Source organism: Hydractinia symbiolongicarpus, chromosome 4, assembly GCF_029227915.1.
Source record: "Hydractinia symbiolongicarpus strain clone_291-10 chromosome 4, HSymV2.1, whole genome shotgun sequence".
Classification (NCBI taxonomy): Eukaryota; Metazoa; Cnidaria; class Hydrozoa; order Anthoathecata; family Hydractiniidae; genus Hydractinia; species Hydractinia symbiolongicarpus.
This window is the reverse complement of record NC_079878.1, coordinates 15,226,657-15,244,373: the sequence shown is the minus strand read 5'-3', so window position 1 is coordinate 15,244,373 and position 17,717 is coordinate 15,226,657. Positions and strand designations below refer to the sequence as shown.

Here is a 17,717-nt window from a genome sequence, read left to right as displayed (position 1 = left end):
AATAGTCTTTTAACTTTGTTACAGTCAAAACCGGCGTACACATAAAGGCTTTTTTTCCTCTTACGATTTGGCCAATAATCTGGTGTATTAAGTACCCTCGTGTTTGAAGGCGGTTCGCAAAAACTTGGTTCTCCCTTCAAAGCCGCTATCGGTATAGTTAGGAAAACTTCATCATCTGATAGGCAAACAAACGCCTTGTAACGCATGAACATGCTGATTGTAACGCCTTGTAACACGTTGTAACGCTTTGTAACCTATTTCCATGAAAAAATGACTGTGAAATTTTTGGAAATGGCTAGAGTGATTCTTGTAACGCCTTGTAACGCATGGACGTGCTGATTGTAACGCCTTGTAACACGTTGTAACGCTTTGTAACCTATTTCCATGAAAAAATGACTGTGAAATTTTTGGAAATGGCTAGAGTGATTCTTGTAACGCCTTGTAACGCATGAACATGCTGATTGTAACGCCTTGTAACACGTTGTAACGCTTTGTAACCTATTTCCATGAAAAAATGACTGTGAAATTTTTGGAAATGGCTAGAGTGATTCTTGTAACGCCTTGTAACGCATGGACGTGCTGATTGTAACGCCTTGTAACACGTTGTAACGCTTTGTAACCTATTTCTGTAGAGAAAACCGCTTTTCGCATGTCACTTTAGAAAAGGAGTATGTGGTGGGATATGAGGGAAGGAAAACGCAAAAAAGTTTTTTTTTAATTGTCTTCTTCGTCCGAACTAATGCAGATAACACCACAATCGAGAGAAGTGGTTGAATTATCTGCGGAAAATAGCTCTAATTTTACTGAAGAAATTTCAGGAACACTTTCATCATCTGACACGAGGTCTATAAAAGCAGTACTGTTATTTGCTGGACAAAACGGCATATATTCTTGCTTAACAGTGGAAACAGGTTTTGTCGACTGAGCATTGATTTCATGTTCTTCTGTTTCTTCTTCTTCCCTATGACCTTCCTCCTCTTCGTTTGTTTCCTCTTCTTCTTCCTCGTTCTCTTCGCGGTCGTGGCTACTACCTTCTCCTTCGTCTTCGTCTTGCTCAATTAGTTGTGCCCAATCAGGGTAGAGCTCCTTCATTTCTTTCGTCGGGAAGAAATCGCGGCAGGAGTTTGTAGCAAGCAACCACGTGTCGTAGAACGTGTCACTACCCTGCCAGTTGATCCTTTTACGGCGTTTGAATGCTACCAAGGTCTCATCGTTATTAATTAATGGGCAGATTTCCTCCCATGCCCCAGCGGCTATCTCGTACATTTTGCGCATATATTCAGCACTGTGTAACTTGTTTTCTATGTCAAACAGTTCATGATCAAAGTTAAGCGCATGGTACAAAATGCCATCCCTATCGTCGGCCGCAATAATGGCATAGTCGATAGCCTCTTGCGGAACTGCATTCTCAATCTGAACTCGTGTGCTTAGACAACTGCTAGATGCTTCCAATGTTTGCTCTTCGTCCAAGAAGACCGACGGATCGCAATCAACGTCGTTGTACACAGCGCCTACTTGATTTTTCTTCGCAACATTGGTTTCGCTGGTGAAAAGCGAGATGTCTTTCAACTGGCTGGCAACGTACACAAATATTTCCATGCAGTGCATTCTCATCCACTCTACGGGAAAAAAGTCATTACTTATTTTTATGCATATTGATTTACACCATTGTTATCATTTATTCTCATGAGATACTTACTTGTTATGCTATTGTCCTTCACTCGAAGTGTCTTAGTTTCGAAAACTTCAAGACGACGCAGGATAGCCTCACCATCTACACCATTTCCGAAGTCCGGCATTATATTAGTTGTTATAAAAAAACCCGAATTGTATTGAAAACGGGCCGGTTCTTTGTGTTTTTGCGGGATCATAACCAAGCCGCCTATAAGAGAAAGTGGTATCCCATCTGCACATTGCCACATTTTATTCAAAGTAAATGTTCATGTACTGCATCGACATCGACTTACCTTGCAATATTCTTTTTGCATCTTCACAACATAGACTGTCGCTAGTCCATTCATCCATAAATACGACTTGTGTATTTCTATTTATCAGGTGGCCTGAGAATCGACCATCCCGAACCACGCCAGCAATGTACATTTCTGGAATAATGCCTAAAAGGACAAATGTATGTCAGTAAGTGCCGTCTAAAAGTCAGAAGTTTTCACGAACTTTATTTAATTACCTTGAAATGGAGCAAACCAACTAGTCTTTCCACTATCAGGAGGACCTACCAGCAACAATTTCTTTTCTTTCATGGGATACTGACCGGCGAGCAAAATTTGGTACCATTTTTGATAAAAACGCAACCGCACATTTCTATCTGGGAAGCTATTTTCGACACCTACAAATGTAGTTCAGTGCACCTTTTTTAGAACTACGTTACAACAAGTTACAATACGTTACAACACGTTACAACTACCACCTTGATATGTTACAACGCGTTAAAAGAAAAAAAACACATTTTCTTCACTGACAATGCGTTACAACAAGTTACAATACGTTACAACACGTTACAACTACCACCTTGATATGTTACAACGCGTTAAAAGATAAAAAAAAACATTTTTTTCACTGACAATGCGTTACAACAAGTTACAATACGTTACAACACGTTACAACTACCACCTTGATATGTTACAACGCGTTAAAAGATAAAAAAAAACATTTTCTTCACTGACAATGCGTTACAACAAGTTACAATACGTTACAACACGTTACAACTACCACTTTGATATGTTACAACGCGTTAAAAGATAAAAAAAAACATTTTCTTCACTGACAATGCGTTACAACAAGTTACAATACGTTACAACACGTTACAACTACCACTTTGATATGTTACAACGCGTTAAAAGATAAAAAAACACATTTTCTTCACTGACAATGCGTTACAACAAGTTACAATACGTTACAACACGTTACAACTACCACCTTGATATGTTACAACGCGTTAAAAGATAAAAAAAAACATTTTCTTCACTGACAATGCGTTTTTTTTTTACTGACAATGCGTTACAACAAGTTACAATACGTTACAACACGTTACAACTACCACCTTGATATGTTACAACGCGTTAAAAGAAAAAAAACACATTTTCTTCACTGACAATGCGTTACAACAAGTTACAATACGTTACAACACGTTACAACTACCACCTTGATATGTTACAACGCGTTAAAAGATAAAAAAAAACATTTTTTTCACTGACAATGCGTTACAACAAGTTACAATACGTTACAACACGTTACAACTACCACCTTGATATGTTACAACGCGTTAAAAGATAAAAAAAACATTTTCTTCACTGACAATGCGTTACAACAAGTTACAATACGTTACAACACGTTACAACTACCACCTTGATATGTTACAACGCGTTAAAAGATAAAAAAAACATTTTTTTCACTGACAATGCGTTACAACAAGTTACAATACGTTACAACACGTTACAACTACCACCTTGATATGTTACAACGCGTTAAAGGATAAAAAAAAACATTTTTTTTACTGACAATGCGTTACAACAAGTTACAATACGTTACAACACGTTACAACTACCACCTTGATATGTTACAACGCGTTAAAAGATAAAAAAAAACATTTTCTTCACTGACAATGCGTTTTTTTTTTACTGACAATGCGTTACAACAAGTTACAATACGTTACAACACGTTACAACTACCACCTTGATATGTTACAACGCGTTAAAAGATAAAAAAAAACATTTTCTTCACTGACAATGCGTTACAACAAGTTACAATACGTTACAACACGTTACAACTACCACTTTGATATGTTACAACGCGTTAAAAGATAAAAAAAAACATTTTCTTCACTGACAATGCGTTACAACAAGTTACAATACGTTACAACACGTTACAACTACCACTTTGATATGTTACAACGCGTTAAAAGATAAAAAAAAACATTTTCTTCACTGACAATGCGTTACAACAAGTTACAATACGTTACAACACGTTACAACTACCACCTTGATATGTTACAACGCGTTAAAAGATAAAAAAAAACATTTTTTTCACTGACAATGCGTTACAACAAGTTACAATACGTTACAACACGTTACAACTACCACCTTGATATGTTACAACGCGTTAAAAGAAAAAAAACACATTTTCTTAACGCGTTAAAAGAAAAGTAAAAACAATTACCTTCTATAAATGGCTTTGGTTCGGGATTTTTTCCCTCACGATGAAAGTACCGTACGAATGCTCGGGGAGATCCCTTTAAATTTGGCTTGACATCGAAACATTTTTTGGCGATGTTATAACAAACTCCATTTGGCAAGCATTCAATGTAATTGTAATCCAGAGTTATTTGATCAATTATTTGGCACTCGCCGTCCGACAGCAAAAATACCAACTCTCGTAAATTTGGCGTAATTTCGTTGGCGATTGCTTTGTTTTTCAACGAGCGATAGAGATAGCTTTTCACCGAACAACAGTAAACGTATGTGTATCTGCTTTCTCCTATTTTTTTGTATACACCTCCATTGCACAGCCCAAAGCTATTCCTCTCCATCATCCTTCGAACTATATCCACGGATTGACAAAGTTTGTTAGTTGGCTTAACGGGAATAGTTACTTCTGTGCCTATGCGTGTAACAATGTAAAAACATGTTTTAACTTCTACAAAAAACTTAGTCTTATTATTGGAGAAGTAAGTAAATTTGTTCGTGGCAACTTACCTTCCGATTTATCAATTACTTTTAAATCAAGCGATGTAAATCTGATTTCGGATAAACCACGAATTACATCTTGATATACCTCTTTATCAATATTTTTTGTTAGAATTAACTGACAGGGTTTCATCGAGTACTGTTCGCTTTCCATTACAGCAACGTGGTCAAGTTGAACACCTTCATCTCTAGCTGCACTCCTAATCATTGTGCGATGGGATATCTCAACTATCCGTTTTGCTTCTTCCCTATTGTGGTCTTTCAAGACTTGGTATAACGATCCTGAGAATGCTTGCAATGCACTGGTTTTGCCTACAAATATCAAATGTGGCGTAAAATATTCGAAAAACATTGACAGTATTTCAAGTACTAAAAGGTTCAAGTATTTACCTCTTGTCTGTATAGCATTGCACGTTGTTAAATTCAACCCGGCTTGCATAAAAGACTTCGACAAATTTGTTTCAAATTGACTTAAGGTACAGTTTGGCAAGTCGCACGCGATCCAGAAAGAAATGCCAGGAAATGTTTCAGGCGCATTTGCGCCGTTTCTGTTATCACCTTCACTGCTAGAGTCGGCTCCTTCTTCTTCCTCCCCTTCATTCCTCATCGACTTTCTCTTACGAGGTCTGGCCATATAGGTAATACAAGAAAAAAAACAGGATACTTGTTCGTTGCTAAGCAATATGTTCTCCATCTGCATTCTCTTGCCCCAAATGACCTCGCGGGCATCAACATCACTTCCCCACATCGCACGAACGGCTACTACCTGATATTTTCTTATTACCGGTTGGACGATGCATGCCTTCAGGGCGCGTTTCAAAACTTCACTTCGCAGTTGCCTGTTAGCCATGTTCTGCTAAGTAATACAAACGAATGCTGTAGCGGAACAAAAATAATCTCCTATGGTTATATAGCGTATGAAATTATAATGGTCCGTGATTCTATGTGCGATTATCTTACACCCTAAACACATTAAATACTTTACATGTTCCAATTTTTTAAAAAAGAACCATTTTTAAGGAACTTGGTGTTCTTTAACAACTTATTAAAACATTGTTATAAAAGCGGAATGTATTGTTCTATTGTTACTCACAAGACAAGAACGTGTCGTTCCCATAGGGAATTTGATGGAATTTATGTGACGGTATATATCGTTCCACTCTATTTGTTCCGTTGAATTCTTTTATATATCATAACGATAATATATGCGAAATGATTATCTTGAGGAATAGTTATTTAATTATGAATACTCTGCAGTCTAATTTATATTGTGCCACTTGAAATAATTCCGTTTTCGCTGCTACCTTAACTCTGCTATGGAGAGCGTCCTTCATTATAAAAAGGAATTGTTTTAATGAGAAGTTTCTCAACTAATACTTTGTATACGAAGTAAAGTATAAGGTAAGTTGTTCAAACTTTAAATTTATAGTTAATAGGATTCTTTTTTTATTCAAATGAATTCTTTTTTTTATCCTACTTTCTATGCTTTGTTAAAAACTAATATTGTTATAAACTTTCTATAAATTTTGTTTCTAGAGAACTTTAAAGAAATCGGAATGACAAAACGAGTCTTGCAAAAGCCTGCGTGGAAAGAGGCATTGGGAGCCTCAATGAGATCGAAAAGGCTTAAGTTAATGCCTGATAAAGATAACCGCTTTTGTTGTCCTGTGGCTGATTGTGACAGCGAGTCGTATGGAAGTAAAAGAGGGTGTAGAAAACATGTCTATAACCGTCATGGATGGTTTTATTATTTCGATAAAAGACCGAATATCGACGAAGTACTTCCCCACTTCAGTACGAGAAATCGCATAAAAGATCCCCAAAGAAAGCGCGCCTCCACATTTTCAATGCCGTCTTTTGCTAAAACATGTAATTTGGCAGTTGCATTTAGGACATGGTTAAAAAGTCCAGGTGGTGGTGGTAAAGATCATTCTCAGGCCGATCAAATAACTTGTAAAGTTTTAAAGTATGCCAAATATTGCTGCGAGGATTCTCCTTCGGTATGGGAAGTACCATTCCCTGTTATCGACTACTGTGTTGGCTCTATTAATATGCTTTCTGATTTCGTAGATTTTTTGAGAGACCAATGGAAGGTTGGCTTCTCAGGAATAATTGGCTACATGAATGCTATTGGGCACATGCTTGATTACAGACGAAGCGCAGGTACGACTGAAAAAAATTTGTCGGTATTTGTTGCTGCAGAGATTTATTTGCACCGTGTTAAGAAATTCCTCCTTCGTAAAATGAAAGCTGAATGGAAGTGTATCTTAAGTGTTGAATATCTAAACAGTATAGACTGTTGGGCGACACTATATGATTTACAAAAGGTGATACCATACCATAGTGAAAAATATAAACAAATTGTGTTAAATGCTAAAAACGCAAGTGCATGTGTCGCAGCACACGATTTATCATTTTCGACTTCCTTCATAGTAGCTGTATTATTTTTAATGGTGAAGGCTTCAAGACCCATGACGTATCAAACTCTTACAGTAACAATGATTAAAGGCGTGAAAGAGGATGGTTTTATAGATCAGAATGTCTTTAAAACTGCGGAGAAATACGGATTTGACTCTCTTTATTTTTCCATAGATGTACTCACACTAATAAACGAATACATTGACAATGTACGACGAAGATTGAACCCCACCAACGATTATCTACTAGTGTGTCGAAATGGTAAGCAGTTGACGCGTATTTCGGACGTATTCGGTAGAATTGTTTATCAAGCAATTGGTAAGTATATAAATCCTACACGATATAGGCAAATCATCGAAACCGAAAGTGTTGCACACTTAGAAACAAAAGAACAAGCAATTCTTTCTCAAGATCAAAAACACACGTCGCAGGTAGCTAAAGTTCATTACCAGAAGACTGAATCGCGCAATATAGCTGCAAAAGCCAGGTTATGTATGGATAAATTACGAGATCAAACAACGTGTACTTTAACTGTAAGCGAAATCAATAGTAACACCAAAAATGTGAAAACGTCTGGAAGTACTTTGGAACACGAAACACCTGTTCAAACGAGACAGAAAAAAGTTAGTTTTAGTGCCATGGAGGACAAGTTTTTACAAGCTGGGCTACAAAAATATGGCAATGCAAAATGGACTTCCATTCTCGCAGATCCTAACTACTCCTTTCATTGTAGCCGTAAAGCTAGTACATTGGCGGTTAGAGCGAAGACAAAACAATTTATATAAGTTTAAATTGTATTTATAATAAAAATAACTTTGTAAATTTACAAAGATTTTTGAAAACCAGAATATTCAAATAGTCTTTTAACTTTGTTACAGTCAAAACCGGCGTACACATAAAGGCTTTTTTTCCTCTTACGATTTGGCCAATAATCTGGTGTATTAAGTACCCTCGTGTGTGAAGGCGGTTCGCAAAAACTTGGTTCTCCCTTCAAAGCCGCTATCGGTATAGTTAGGAAAACTTCATCATCTGATAGGCAAACAAACGCCTTGTAACGCATGAACATGCTGATTGTAACGCCTTGTAACACGTTGTAACGCTTTGTAACCTATTTCCATGAAAAAATGACTGTGAATTTTTTGGAAATGGCTAGAGTGATTCTTGTAACGCCTTGTAACGCATGGACGTGCTGATTGTAACGCCTTGTAACACGTTGTAACGCTTTGTAACCTATTTCCATGAAAAAATGACTGTGAAATTTTTGGAAATGGCTAGAGTGATTCTTGTAACGCCTTGTAACGCATGGACGTGCTGATTGTAACGCCTTGTAACACGTTGTAACGCTTTGTAACCTATTTCCATGAAAAAATGACTGTGAAATTTTTGGAAATGGCTAGAGTGATTCTTGTAACGCCTTGTAACGCATGGAAGTGCTGATTGTAACGCCTTGTAACACGTTGTAACGCTTTGTAACCTATTTCCATGAAAAAATGACTGTGAAATGTTTGGAAATGGCTAGAGTGATTCTTGTAACGCCTTGTAACGCATGAACATGCTGATTGTAACGCCTTGTAACACGTTGTAACGCTTTGTAACCTATTTCCATGAAAAAATGACTGTGAAATTTTTGGAAATGGCTAGAGTGATTCTTGTAACGCCTTGTAACGCATGGACGTGCTGATTGTAACGCCTTGTAACACGTTGTAACGCTTTGTAACCTATTTCCATGAAAAAATGACTGTGAAATTTTTGGAAATGGCTAGAGTGATTCTTGTAACGCCTTGTAACGCATGAACATGCTGATTGTAACGCCTTGTAACACGTTGTAACGCTTTGTAACCTATTTCCATGAAAAAATGACTGTGAAATTTTTGGAAATGGCTAGAGTGATTCTTGTAACGCCTTGTAACGCATGGACGTGCTGATTGTAACGCCTTGTAACACGTTGTAACGCTTTGTAACCTATTTCCATGAAAAAATGACTGTGAAATTTTTGGAAATGGCTAGAGTGATTCTTGTAACGCCTTGTAACGCATGAACATGCTGATTGTAACGCCTTGTAACACGTTGTAACGCTTTGTAACCTATTTCCATGAAAAAATGACTGTGAAATTTTTGGAAATGGCTAGAGTGATTCTTGTAACGCCTTGTAACGCATGGACGTGCTGATTGTAACGCCTTGTAACACGTTGTAACGCTTTGTAACCTATTTCTGTAGAGAAAACCGCTTTTCGCATGTCACTTTAGAAAAGGAGTATGTGGTGGGATATGAGGGAAGGAAAACGCAAAAAAGTTTTTTTTTAATTGTCTTCTTCGTCCGAACTAATGCAGATAACACCACAATCGAGAGAAGTGGTTGAATTATCTGCGGAAAATAGCTCTAATTTTACTGAAGAAATTTCAGGAACACTTTCATCATCTGACACGAGGTCTATAAAAGCAGTACTGTTATTTGCTGGACAAAACGGCATATATTCTTGCTTAACAGTGGAAACAGGTTTTGTCGACTGAGCATTGATTTCATGTTCTTCTGTTTCTTCTTCTTCCCTATGACCTTCCTCCTCTTCGTTTGTTTCCTCTTCTTCTTCCTCGTTCTCTTCGCGGTCGTGGCTACTACCTTCTCCTTCGTCTTCGTCTTGCTCAATTAGTTGTGCCCAATCAGGGTAGAGCTCCTTCATTTCTTTTGTCGGGAAGCAATCGCGGCAGGAGTTTGTAGCAAGCAACCACGTGTCGTAGAACGTGTCACTACCCTGCCAGTTGATCCTTTTACGGCGTTTGAATGCTACCAAGGTCTCATCGTTATTAATTAATGGGCAGATTTCCTCCCATGCCCCAGCGGCTATCTCGTACATTTTGCGCATATATTCAGCACTGTGTAACTTGTTTTCTATGTCAAACAGTTCATGATCAAAGTTAAGCGCATGGTACAAAATGCCATCCCTATCGTCGGCCGCAATAATGGCATAGTCGATAGCCTCTTGCGGAACTGCATTCTCAATCTGAACTCGTGTGCTTAGACAACTGCTAGATGCTTCCAATGTTTGCTCTTCGTCCAAGAAGACCGACGGATCGCAATCAACGTCGTTGTACACAGCGCCTACTTGATTTTTCTTCGCAACATTGGTTTCGCTGGTGAAAAGCGAGATGTCTTTCAACTGGCTGGCAACGTACACAAATATTTCCATGCAGTGCATTCTCATCCACTCTACGGGAAAAAAGTCATTACTTATTTTTATGCATATTGATTTACACCATTGTTATCATTTATTCTCATGAGATACTTACTTGTTATGCTATTGTCCTTCACTCGAAGTGTCTTAGTTTCGAAAACTTCAAGACGACGCAGGATAGCCTCACCATCTACACCATTTCCGAAGTCCGGCATTATATTAGTTGTTATAAAAAAACCCGAATTGTATTGAAAACGGGCCGGTTCTTTGTGTTTTTGCGGGATCATAACCAAGCCGCCTATAAGAGAAAGTGGTATCCCATCTGCACATTGCCACATTTTATTCAAAGTAAATGTTCATGTACTGCATCGACATCGACTTACCTTGCAATATTCTTTTTGCATCTTCACAACATAGACTGTCGCTAGTCCATTCATCCATAAATACGACTTGTGTATTTCTATTTATCAGGTGGCCTGAGAATCGACCATCCCGAACCACGCCAGCAATGTACATTTCTGGAATAATGCCTAAAAGGACAAATGTATGTCAGTAAGTGCCGTCTAAAAGTCAGAAGTTTTCACGAACTTTATTTAATTACCTTGAAATGGAGCAAACCAACTAGTCTTTCCACTATCAGGAGGACCTACCAGCAACAATTTCTTTTCTTTCATGGGATACTGACCGGCGAGCAAAATTTGGTACCATTTTTGATAAAAACGCAACCGCACATTTCTATCTGGGAAGCTATTTTCGACACCTACAAATGTAGTTCAGTGCACCTTTTTTAGAACTACGTTACAACAAGTTACAATACGTTACAACACGTTACAACTACCACCTTGATATGTTACAACGCGTTAAAAGAAAAAAAACACATTTTCTTCACTGACAATGCGTTACAACAAGTTACAATACGTTACAACACGTTACAACTACCACCTTGATATGTTACAACGCGTTAAAAGATAAAAAAAAACATTTTTTTCACTGACAATGCGTTACAACAAGTTACAATACGTTACAACACGTTACAACTACCACCTTGATATGTTACAACGCGTTAAAAGATAAAAAAAAACATTTTCTTCACTGACAATGCGTTACAACAAGTTACAATACGTTACAACACGTTACAACTACCACTTTGATATGTTACAACGCGTTAAAAGATAAAAAAAAACATTTTCTTCACTGACAATGCGTTACAACAAGTTACAATACGTTACAACACGTTACAACTACCACTTTGATATGTTACAACGCGTTAAAAGATAAAAAAACACATTTTCTTCACTGACAATGCGTTACAACAAGTTACAATACGTTACAACACGTTACAACTACCACCTTGATATGTTACAACGCGTTAAAAGATAAAAAAAAACATTTTTTTCACTGACAATGCGTTACAACAAGTTACAATACGTTACAACACGTTACAACTACCACCTTGATATGTTACAACGCGTTAAAGGATAAAAAAAAACATTTTTTTTACTGACAATGCGTTACAACAAGTTACAATACGTTACAACACGTTACAACTACCACCTTGATATGTTACAACGCGTTAAAAGATAAAAAAAAACATTTTCTTCACTGACAATGCGTTACAACAAGTTACAATACGTTACAACACGTTACAACTACCACTTTGATATGTTACAACGCGTTAAAAGATAAAAAAAAAACATTTTCTTCACTGACAATGCGTTACAACAAGTTACAATACGTTACAACACGTTACAACTACCACTTTGATATGTTACAACGCGTTAAAAGATAAAAAAAAACATTTTCTTCACTGACAATGCGTTACAACAAGTTACAATACGTTACAACACGTTACAACTACCACCTTGATATGTTACAACGCGTTAAAAGATAAAAAAAAACATTTTTTTCACTGACAATGCGTTACAACAAGTTACAATACGTTACAACACGTTACAACTACCACCTTGATATGTTACAACGCGTTAAAAGAAAAAAAACACATTTTCTTAACGCGTTAAAAGAAAAGTAAAAACAATTACCTTCTATAAATGGCTTTGGTTCGGGATTTTTTCCCTCACGATGAAAGTACCGTACGAATGCTCGGGGAGATCCCTTTAAATTTGGCTTGACATCGAAACATTTTTTGGCGATGTTATAACAAACTCCATTTGGCAAGCATTCAATGTAATTGTAATCCAGAGTTATTTGATCAATTATTTGGCACTCGCCGTCCGACAGCAAAAATACCAACTCTCGTAAATTTGGCGTAATTTCGTTGGCGATTGCTTTGTTTTTCAACGAGCGATAGAGATAGCTTTTCACCGAACAACAGTAAACGTATGTGTATCTGCTTTCTCCTATTTTTTTGTATACACCTCCATTGCACAGCCCAAAGCTATTCCTCTCCATCATCCTTCGAACTATATCCACGGATTGACAAAGTTTGTTAGTTGGCTTAACGGGAATAGTTACTTCTGTGCCTATGCGTGTAACAATGTAAAAACATGTTTTAACTTCTACAAAAAACTTAGTCTTATTATTGGAGAAGTAAGTAAATTTGTTCGTGGCAACTTACCTTCCGATTTATCAATTACTTTTAAATCAAGCGATGTAAATCTGATTTCGGATAAACCACGAATTACATCTTGATATACCTCTTTATCAATATTTTTTGTTAGAATTAACTGACAGGGTTTCATCGAGTACTGTTCGCTTTCCATTACAGCAACGTGGTCAAGTTGAACACCTTCATCTCTAGCTGCACTCCTAATCATTGTGCGATGGGATATCTCAACTATCCGTTTTGCTTCTTCCCTATTGTGGTCTTTCAAGACTTGGTATAACGATCCTGAGAATGCTTGCAATGCACTGGTTTTGCCTACAAATATCAAATGTGGCGTAAAATATTCGAAAAACATTGACAGTATTTCAAGTACTAAAAGGTTCAAGTATTTACATCTTGTCTGTATAGCATTGCACGTTGTTAAATTCAACCCGGCTTGCATAAAAGACTTCGACAAATTTGTTTCAAATTGACTTAAGGTACAGTTTGGCAAGTCGCACGCGATCCAGAAAGAAATGCCAGGAAATGTTTCAGGCGCATTTGCGCCGTTTCTGTTATCACCTTCACTGCTAGAGTCGGCTCCTTCTTCTTCCTCCCCTTCCTTCCTCATCGACTTTCTCTTACGAGGTCTGGCCATATAGGTAATACAAGAAAAAAAACAGGATACTTGTTCGTTGCTAAGCAATATGTTCTCCATCTGCATTCTCTTGCCCCAAATGACCTCGCGGGCATCAACATCACTTCCCCACATCGCACGAACGGCTACTACCTGATATTTTCTTATTACCGGTTGGACGATGCATGCCTTCAGGGCGCGTTTCAAAACTTCACTTCGCAGTTGCCTGTTAGCCATGTTCTGCTAAGTAATACAAACGAATGCTGTAGCGGAACAAAAATAATCTCCTATGGTTATTATTATTATTATTATTATTGTTATTGTTATTGTTATTGTTATTGTTATTGTTATTGTTATTGTTATTGTTATTGTTATTGTTATTGTTATTGTTATTGTTATTGTTATTGTTATTGTTATTGTTATTGTTATTGTTATTGTTATTGTTATTGTTATTGTTATTGTTATTGTTATTGTTATTGTTATTGTTATTGTTATTGTTATTGTTATTGTTATTGTTATTGTTATTATTATTATTATTATTATTATTATTATTATTATTACTAGAATACAAAGTAAGCGTAAATGCATAAACGAAAATACAGATGTAAAATAAATGTAAAATAACCTTGATAGGAACATCATTATAAAATTTTGCTTTCATATAGTCAAGTCAAAGTCAAGATTATTCCATGTATTGTGTGACTCCTGGAAATAACTGTTGTAAAGTAACCTAACGTACAAGCGGAGCAGATTTCTAACGCTGGAGAGGACGCGTCTCACAACAACCATGTTTGGACAAACGTCACCTAACGTACAAGCGGAGCAGATTTGTAACGCTGGAGAGGACGCGTCTCACAACAACCATGTTTGGACAAACGTCACCTAACGTACAGGTGGAGCAGATTTGTAACGCTGGAGAGGACGCGTCTCACAACAACCATGTTTGGAAAAACGTCACCTAACGTACAAGCGGAGCAGATTTGTAACGCTGGAGAGGACGCGACTCACAACAACCATGTTTGGACTTTTGTGGTGAAACCTTCGTAAATACAATATATACTGGAGTTTTCAAGGAATTCTTTTTTTTTTAGTCAAATCTTTAATATGTTTTAGGTATATACTGCTTAATTTTTGTCATTTTGCAACATTTTAACGCTGTTTTACTTGTAAATTCTGTTTAATTAAGGTTGCTACTGTGAAGGCTTGACCTTGAAAAGTCCACTTTATACCCCATCGGAGAGCAATGCATTTCGACCGCAAGAATATACACATTGTTCCAATGATCTCATTTTGGACAACTGGGTTCTTGTGAGATGCAGCTTTACCATGTTTGTTTATATACGTCAATATTGGAAGGATTGGAAATACGTAAATTTCGAATAGCTGCAACCTGGGAGAAATAAGATCAAGTTTTACCATTATATAAATGCGATTTGTACCTTTTTTGTATGATGCATCAAATTCATTATTTAGAGTCTAAGTTTTGTCGAGCATGTGTCCAATGTAACAGGTGTGTCCATGTAAAATATGCTATCTATCTAAGTGTTATTAACGATTTCTGTAGCTACCATTCTCCGGGGAGAACACGCGAATGAGCTGCAATTCTCTATGAAGTTCCAGAACGCATCACCTCTCTTTAACTGGGATAGATAAAGAGGATTCTGGATAGTCAAATAAAATCTTAACATTTCCGTTGCTTTCCTTCCACTGCATCACTACTTCCAAGCAAGCTCTCATCTGCTTCAAACTTCCCATGTTCCAAGTTTAATACAGCAGCAGAAAAAACAATTCCATTAATTATTTTACCTGATCATTTACAAAGGAAGATTAGAGGTGATGGCCAAAACAATATTCTTTTTATTTTTAACTTGGAAGAGATCAGCAAGTAAATGAAAAATTGATAATTTTCCAAATACATAGGCAAAACTGCCTTTAACAAAGCGTCAAAATATATGATTTGCATTGTTTTCAGGAAATATTAAAAAACATATACTTGCTTTAAAACAACAATATGTACTTTAGAGCCACCTCCACAACTACTTAGTCTTCACAGTGCAGTCTTCACTAAGAAGTTCCATTTTTAACGATCACGATAAAATATAAAATCCAGACCCTGATAATTAAATTGAATCTCGCTTACCAAGTACTAGGAAGTAAAAAATTCCGGATAAACGTAACACGAGTGCATTAATTAAAAATCTGCGAAAATCAAAGAGGGCCATGTTCGTCTCGCCGTCCGATATGCGAAAAGAGACAACATGTCCTGGGATCGAGGTTGGGTCCTAGGTGTCCCCTAGTTACCCCCGCGGTGAAAAATAATTGACGTCACCACTTCGTTTCCAAGTTATTTGCCCTCAAAATGTTAGATGCACTGTAATGGCTTCATTAATTTAATATATAGGATATTGACGTTAAAGTAGTGTTATTGACGGCGCCCCGTAACGTTAGAAAATTTAACATTTGTGACATAACTTTTTCGACAATATCAAAGGAAAATGAACACATCCACTTTGCCTGTCACAGACAGACATACACACTAAGCGTATTATATTATACTAGTCGATAAATCCCGTGGAGTAATCCACTTAGGCAGAAGGACAATGGAAAAATAGGTTGTTTTAGTTTTTTTGCTGACGTCAGCAGTGCAAATACAAAATAAATATATTTTTTTAGAAATTTGTATACCTGTTGCCTTTATCGTATAGATCTTGAAATGCTGATCAAGAAAATGTATATGATCATGTATCTTTGACAAACGGTTGCAGAGATATCAAGGTTTAAAGGTTTTTTGATGACGTCATCAAACCGTCCATTCCGAAACGGATTCGGGGACCCAGGTTTGGAAAACTTACCCAAATTGGTCCCAGGTTGTCCCTAGTTACCCACGCGGTGAAAAAACATTGACGTCACCACCTCGTTTCCAAGTTATTTGGCCTCAAAGTTTTAAGTGCATTGTAATGGCTTCACTAATCTTAATTAACTTTCCTTTGACGTCAATGCTATTTTATCGGTAAAGTTTGGTAAATTACAGAACAATTTTATAGGCGATGTTTTATAGAATTTGAGAAAAGAAAATTTTGAAGAATGTAATCCACTTTGCAAAAGTGACAGACAGACACACCTAGCGTATTATTATATAGATAGGACTAAGTCGATAAGGCCAGTGGAAAAATCCACTGAGCCAGGATAAAAATGAAAAACAGACATGGATTTCATGACGTCAGCAACACATGCACAAAAAAAATTAGAACCTTGTTTCCACGTTGTCACTATTGTGTAGAGCCGATCAAGAGAATGTATATGATCATGTGCTTTTTTGATGAGCGGTTAATGAGATATAAGGGCTTTAAAATTTTGCTGACGTCAGTAATGTCCCGTCAAAACTCAAATTTTTTTTTCAGAAATTTGTATACCTATTTGTATACCTATCGTATAGGATCGTGTACTTTTGACAAACGGTTTAAGAGATATTAGGGTTTGAAGAATTTTTGATGACGTCATCAACCCGTCCATTTCGAAACAGATTCGAGGATCCAGGTTTAAGAAACTTACCCAAATTGGTCCCAGATGGTTCCTAGTTACCCAGGCGGTGAAAAATCAATGACGTCACCACCTCGTTGATTTCCGCCAGCGCCACGCGGGGCGGAATCTTTTAAATCGCCAGATGGAAGATAGATATATATCTAGAGACAGCACAGAGCCTGAACGCTGCACAGTTGGTGGTAAAGATACTGTGTACTCTCACTTTATCGCATGACATGGTTGCAGGCTAACGGAAAGGGCGTGGCTAGTGCACCGGTACCGGTTCTTTAAGCTCAAAATCGCTTAAAGAACCGGTAAATCTAAAAATGACGTGTGCGCAACGATATTTAAGAAATTGACATGATATTTGTTAACTGAAAGAAGTATTACACCTTCTGGATCTCAACAATGCAGTTTTTTTTGCTAAATAATCAACGTGAATGGTGTATAAGAGCTACCGGTGCTTTAAGCTGAAAGCGTTCTGAAGCTTAAAGTGCCGGGTTTTTTCGTAAAAAACAGTAGACTTAGAGTGCCAGTTTGCTTGCAGTGATACTTTTTCGTGAAAATTAAAGTGGATACTTGCAGTGGATACTTAGAGAACCGGTTTTTTTCGTAACAGTTAGTGTCGTTTTTTTTGGAAGATACTCATTAGACTTAGAGCGCCGGTTACTTTATCCAAGACAAGGTTACCTTTAGAGTGTTTAGAGTTTTTTGTAGAAGACAAGTTT

General features: G+C 37.1%; 5 protein-coding genes across 5 annotated transcripts; 1 reads left to right on the top strand and 4 right to left on the bottom strand.

Annotated features, from left to right (window-relative positions):
- Positions 1 to 139: 139 nt before the first annotated feature.
- On the bottom strand, positions 140 to 2,577 carry LOC130641546 (uncharacterized). The gene is made up of 2 exons (XM_057448385.1): positions 1,700 to 2,577; positions 140 to 1,619 (listed from the first exon to the last, which is right to left on the bottom strand). The coding sequence occupies exons 1-2, from the start codon at positions 1,920 to 1,922 to the stop codon at positions 715 to 717; spliced, it is 1,128 nt and encodes a 375-aa protein (XP_057304368.1). The 5' UTR covers positions 1,923 to 2,577; the 3' UTR covers positions 140 to 714.
- Positions 2,578 to 2,711: 134 nt separating this feature from the next.
- LOC130641542 (uncharacterized) lies at positions 2,712 to 5,631 on the bottom strand. The gene is made up of 2 exons (XM_057448380.1): positions 4,710 to 5,631; positions 2,712 to 4,614 (listed from the first exon to the last, which is right to left on the bottom strand). The coding sequence occupies exons 1-2, from the start codon at positions 5,548 to 5,550 to the stop codon at positions 4,091 to 4,093; spliced, it is 1,365 nt and encodes a 454-aa protein (XP_057304363.1). The 5' UTR covers positions 5,551 to 5,631; the 3' UTR covers positions 2,712 to 4,090.
- Positions 5,632 to 5,938: 307 nt separating this feature from the next.
- Positions 5,939 to 7,968, top strand: LOC130641537 (uncharacterized). The gene is made up of 2 exons (XM_057448376.1): positions 5,939 to 6,101; positions 6,237 to 7,968. Exon 2 carries the CDS (start codon positions 6,257 to 6,259, stop codon positions 7,901 to 7,903), a length of 1,647 nt encoding a protein of 548 aa, XP_057304359.1. The 5' UTR covers positions 5,939 to 6,101; positions 6,237 to 6,256; the 3' UTR covers positions 7,904 to 7,968.
- Positions 7,969 to 9,139: 1,171 nt separating this feature from the next.
- Positions 9,140 to 11,281, bottom strand: LOC130641548 (uncharacterized). Its single transcript, XM_057448387.1, has 2 exons — positions 10,404 to 11,281; positions 9,140 to 10,323 (listed from the first exon to the last, which is right to left on the bottom strand). The coding sequence occupies exons 1-2, from the start codon at positions 10,624 to 10,626 to the stop codon at positions 9,419 to 9,421; spliced, it is 1,128 nt and encodes a 375-aa protein (XP_057304370.1). The 5' UTR covers positions 10,627 to 11,281; the 3' UTR covers positions 9,140 to 9,418.
- A 134-nt stretch (positions 11,282 to 11,415) lies between these two features.
- LOC130641544 (uncharacterized) lies at positions 11,416 to 13,768 on the bottom strand. Its single transcript, XM_057448382.1, has 2 exons — positions 12,864 to 13,768; positions 11,416 to 12,768 (listed from the first exon to the last, which is right to left on the bottom strand). Exons 1-2 carry the CDS (start codon positions 13,702 to 13,704, stop codon positions 12,245 to 12,247), a joined length of 1,365 nt encoding a protein of 454 aa, XP_057304365.1. The 5' UTR covers positions 13,705 to 13,768; the 3' UTR covers positions 11,416 to 12,244.
- Between the last annotated feature and the right edge of the window lie 3,949 nt (positions 13,769 to 17,717).

Bases quoted from the DNA above. Each gene is read 5' to 3' on its own strand.
- LOC130641546 (XM_057448385.1), bottom strand. From the start codon at position 1,922: ATGTGGCAATGTGCAGATGGGATACCACTTTCTCTTATAGGCGGCTTG. The intron at 1,620-1,699 runs GTAAGTATCTCA...TTTTTCCCGTAG, and splicing joins GAAGGACAATAGCATAACAA to AGTGGATGAGAATGCACTGC.
- LOC130641542 (XM_057448380.1), bottom strand. From the start codon at position 5,550: ATGGCTAACAGGCAACTGCGAAGTGAAGTTTTGAAACGCGCCCTGAAG. The intron at 4,615-4,709 runs GTAAGTTGCCAC...TTACACGCATAG, and splicing joins AGTAATTGATAAATCGGAAG to GCACAGAAGTAACTATTCCC.
- LOC130641537 (XM_057448376.1), top strand. From the start codon at position 6,257: ATGACAAAACGAGTCTTGCAAAAGCCTGCGTGGAAAGAGGCATTGGGA.
- LOC130641548 (XM_057448387.1), bottom strand. From the start codon at position 10,626: ATGTGGCAATGTGCAGATGGGATACCACTTTCTCTTATAGGCGGCTTG. The intron at 10,324-10,403 runs GTAAGTATCTCA...TTTTTCCCGTAG, and splicing joins GAAGGACAATAGCATAACAA to AGTGGATGAGAATGCACTGC.
- LOC130641544 (XM_057448382.1), bottom strand. From the start codon at position 13,704: ATGGCTAACAGGCAACTGCGAAGTGAAGTTTTGAAACGCGCCCTGAAG. The intron at 12,769-12,863 runs GTAAGTTGCCAC...TTACACGCATAG, and splicing joins AGTAATTGATAAATCGGAAG to GCACAGAAGTAACTATTCCC.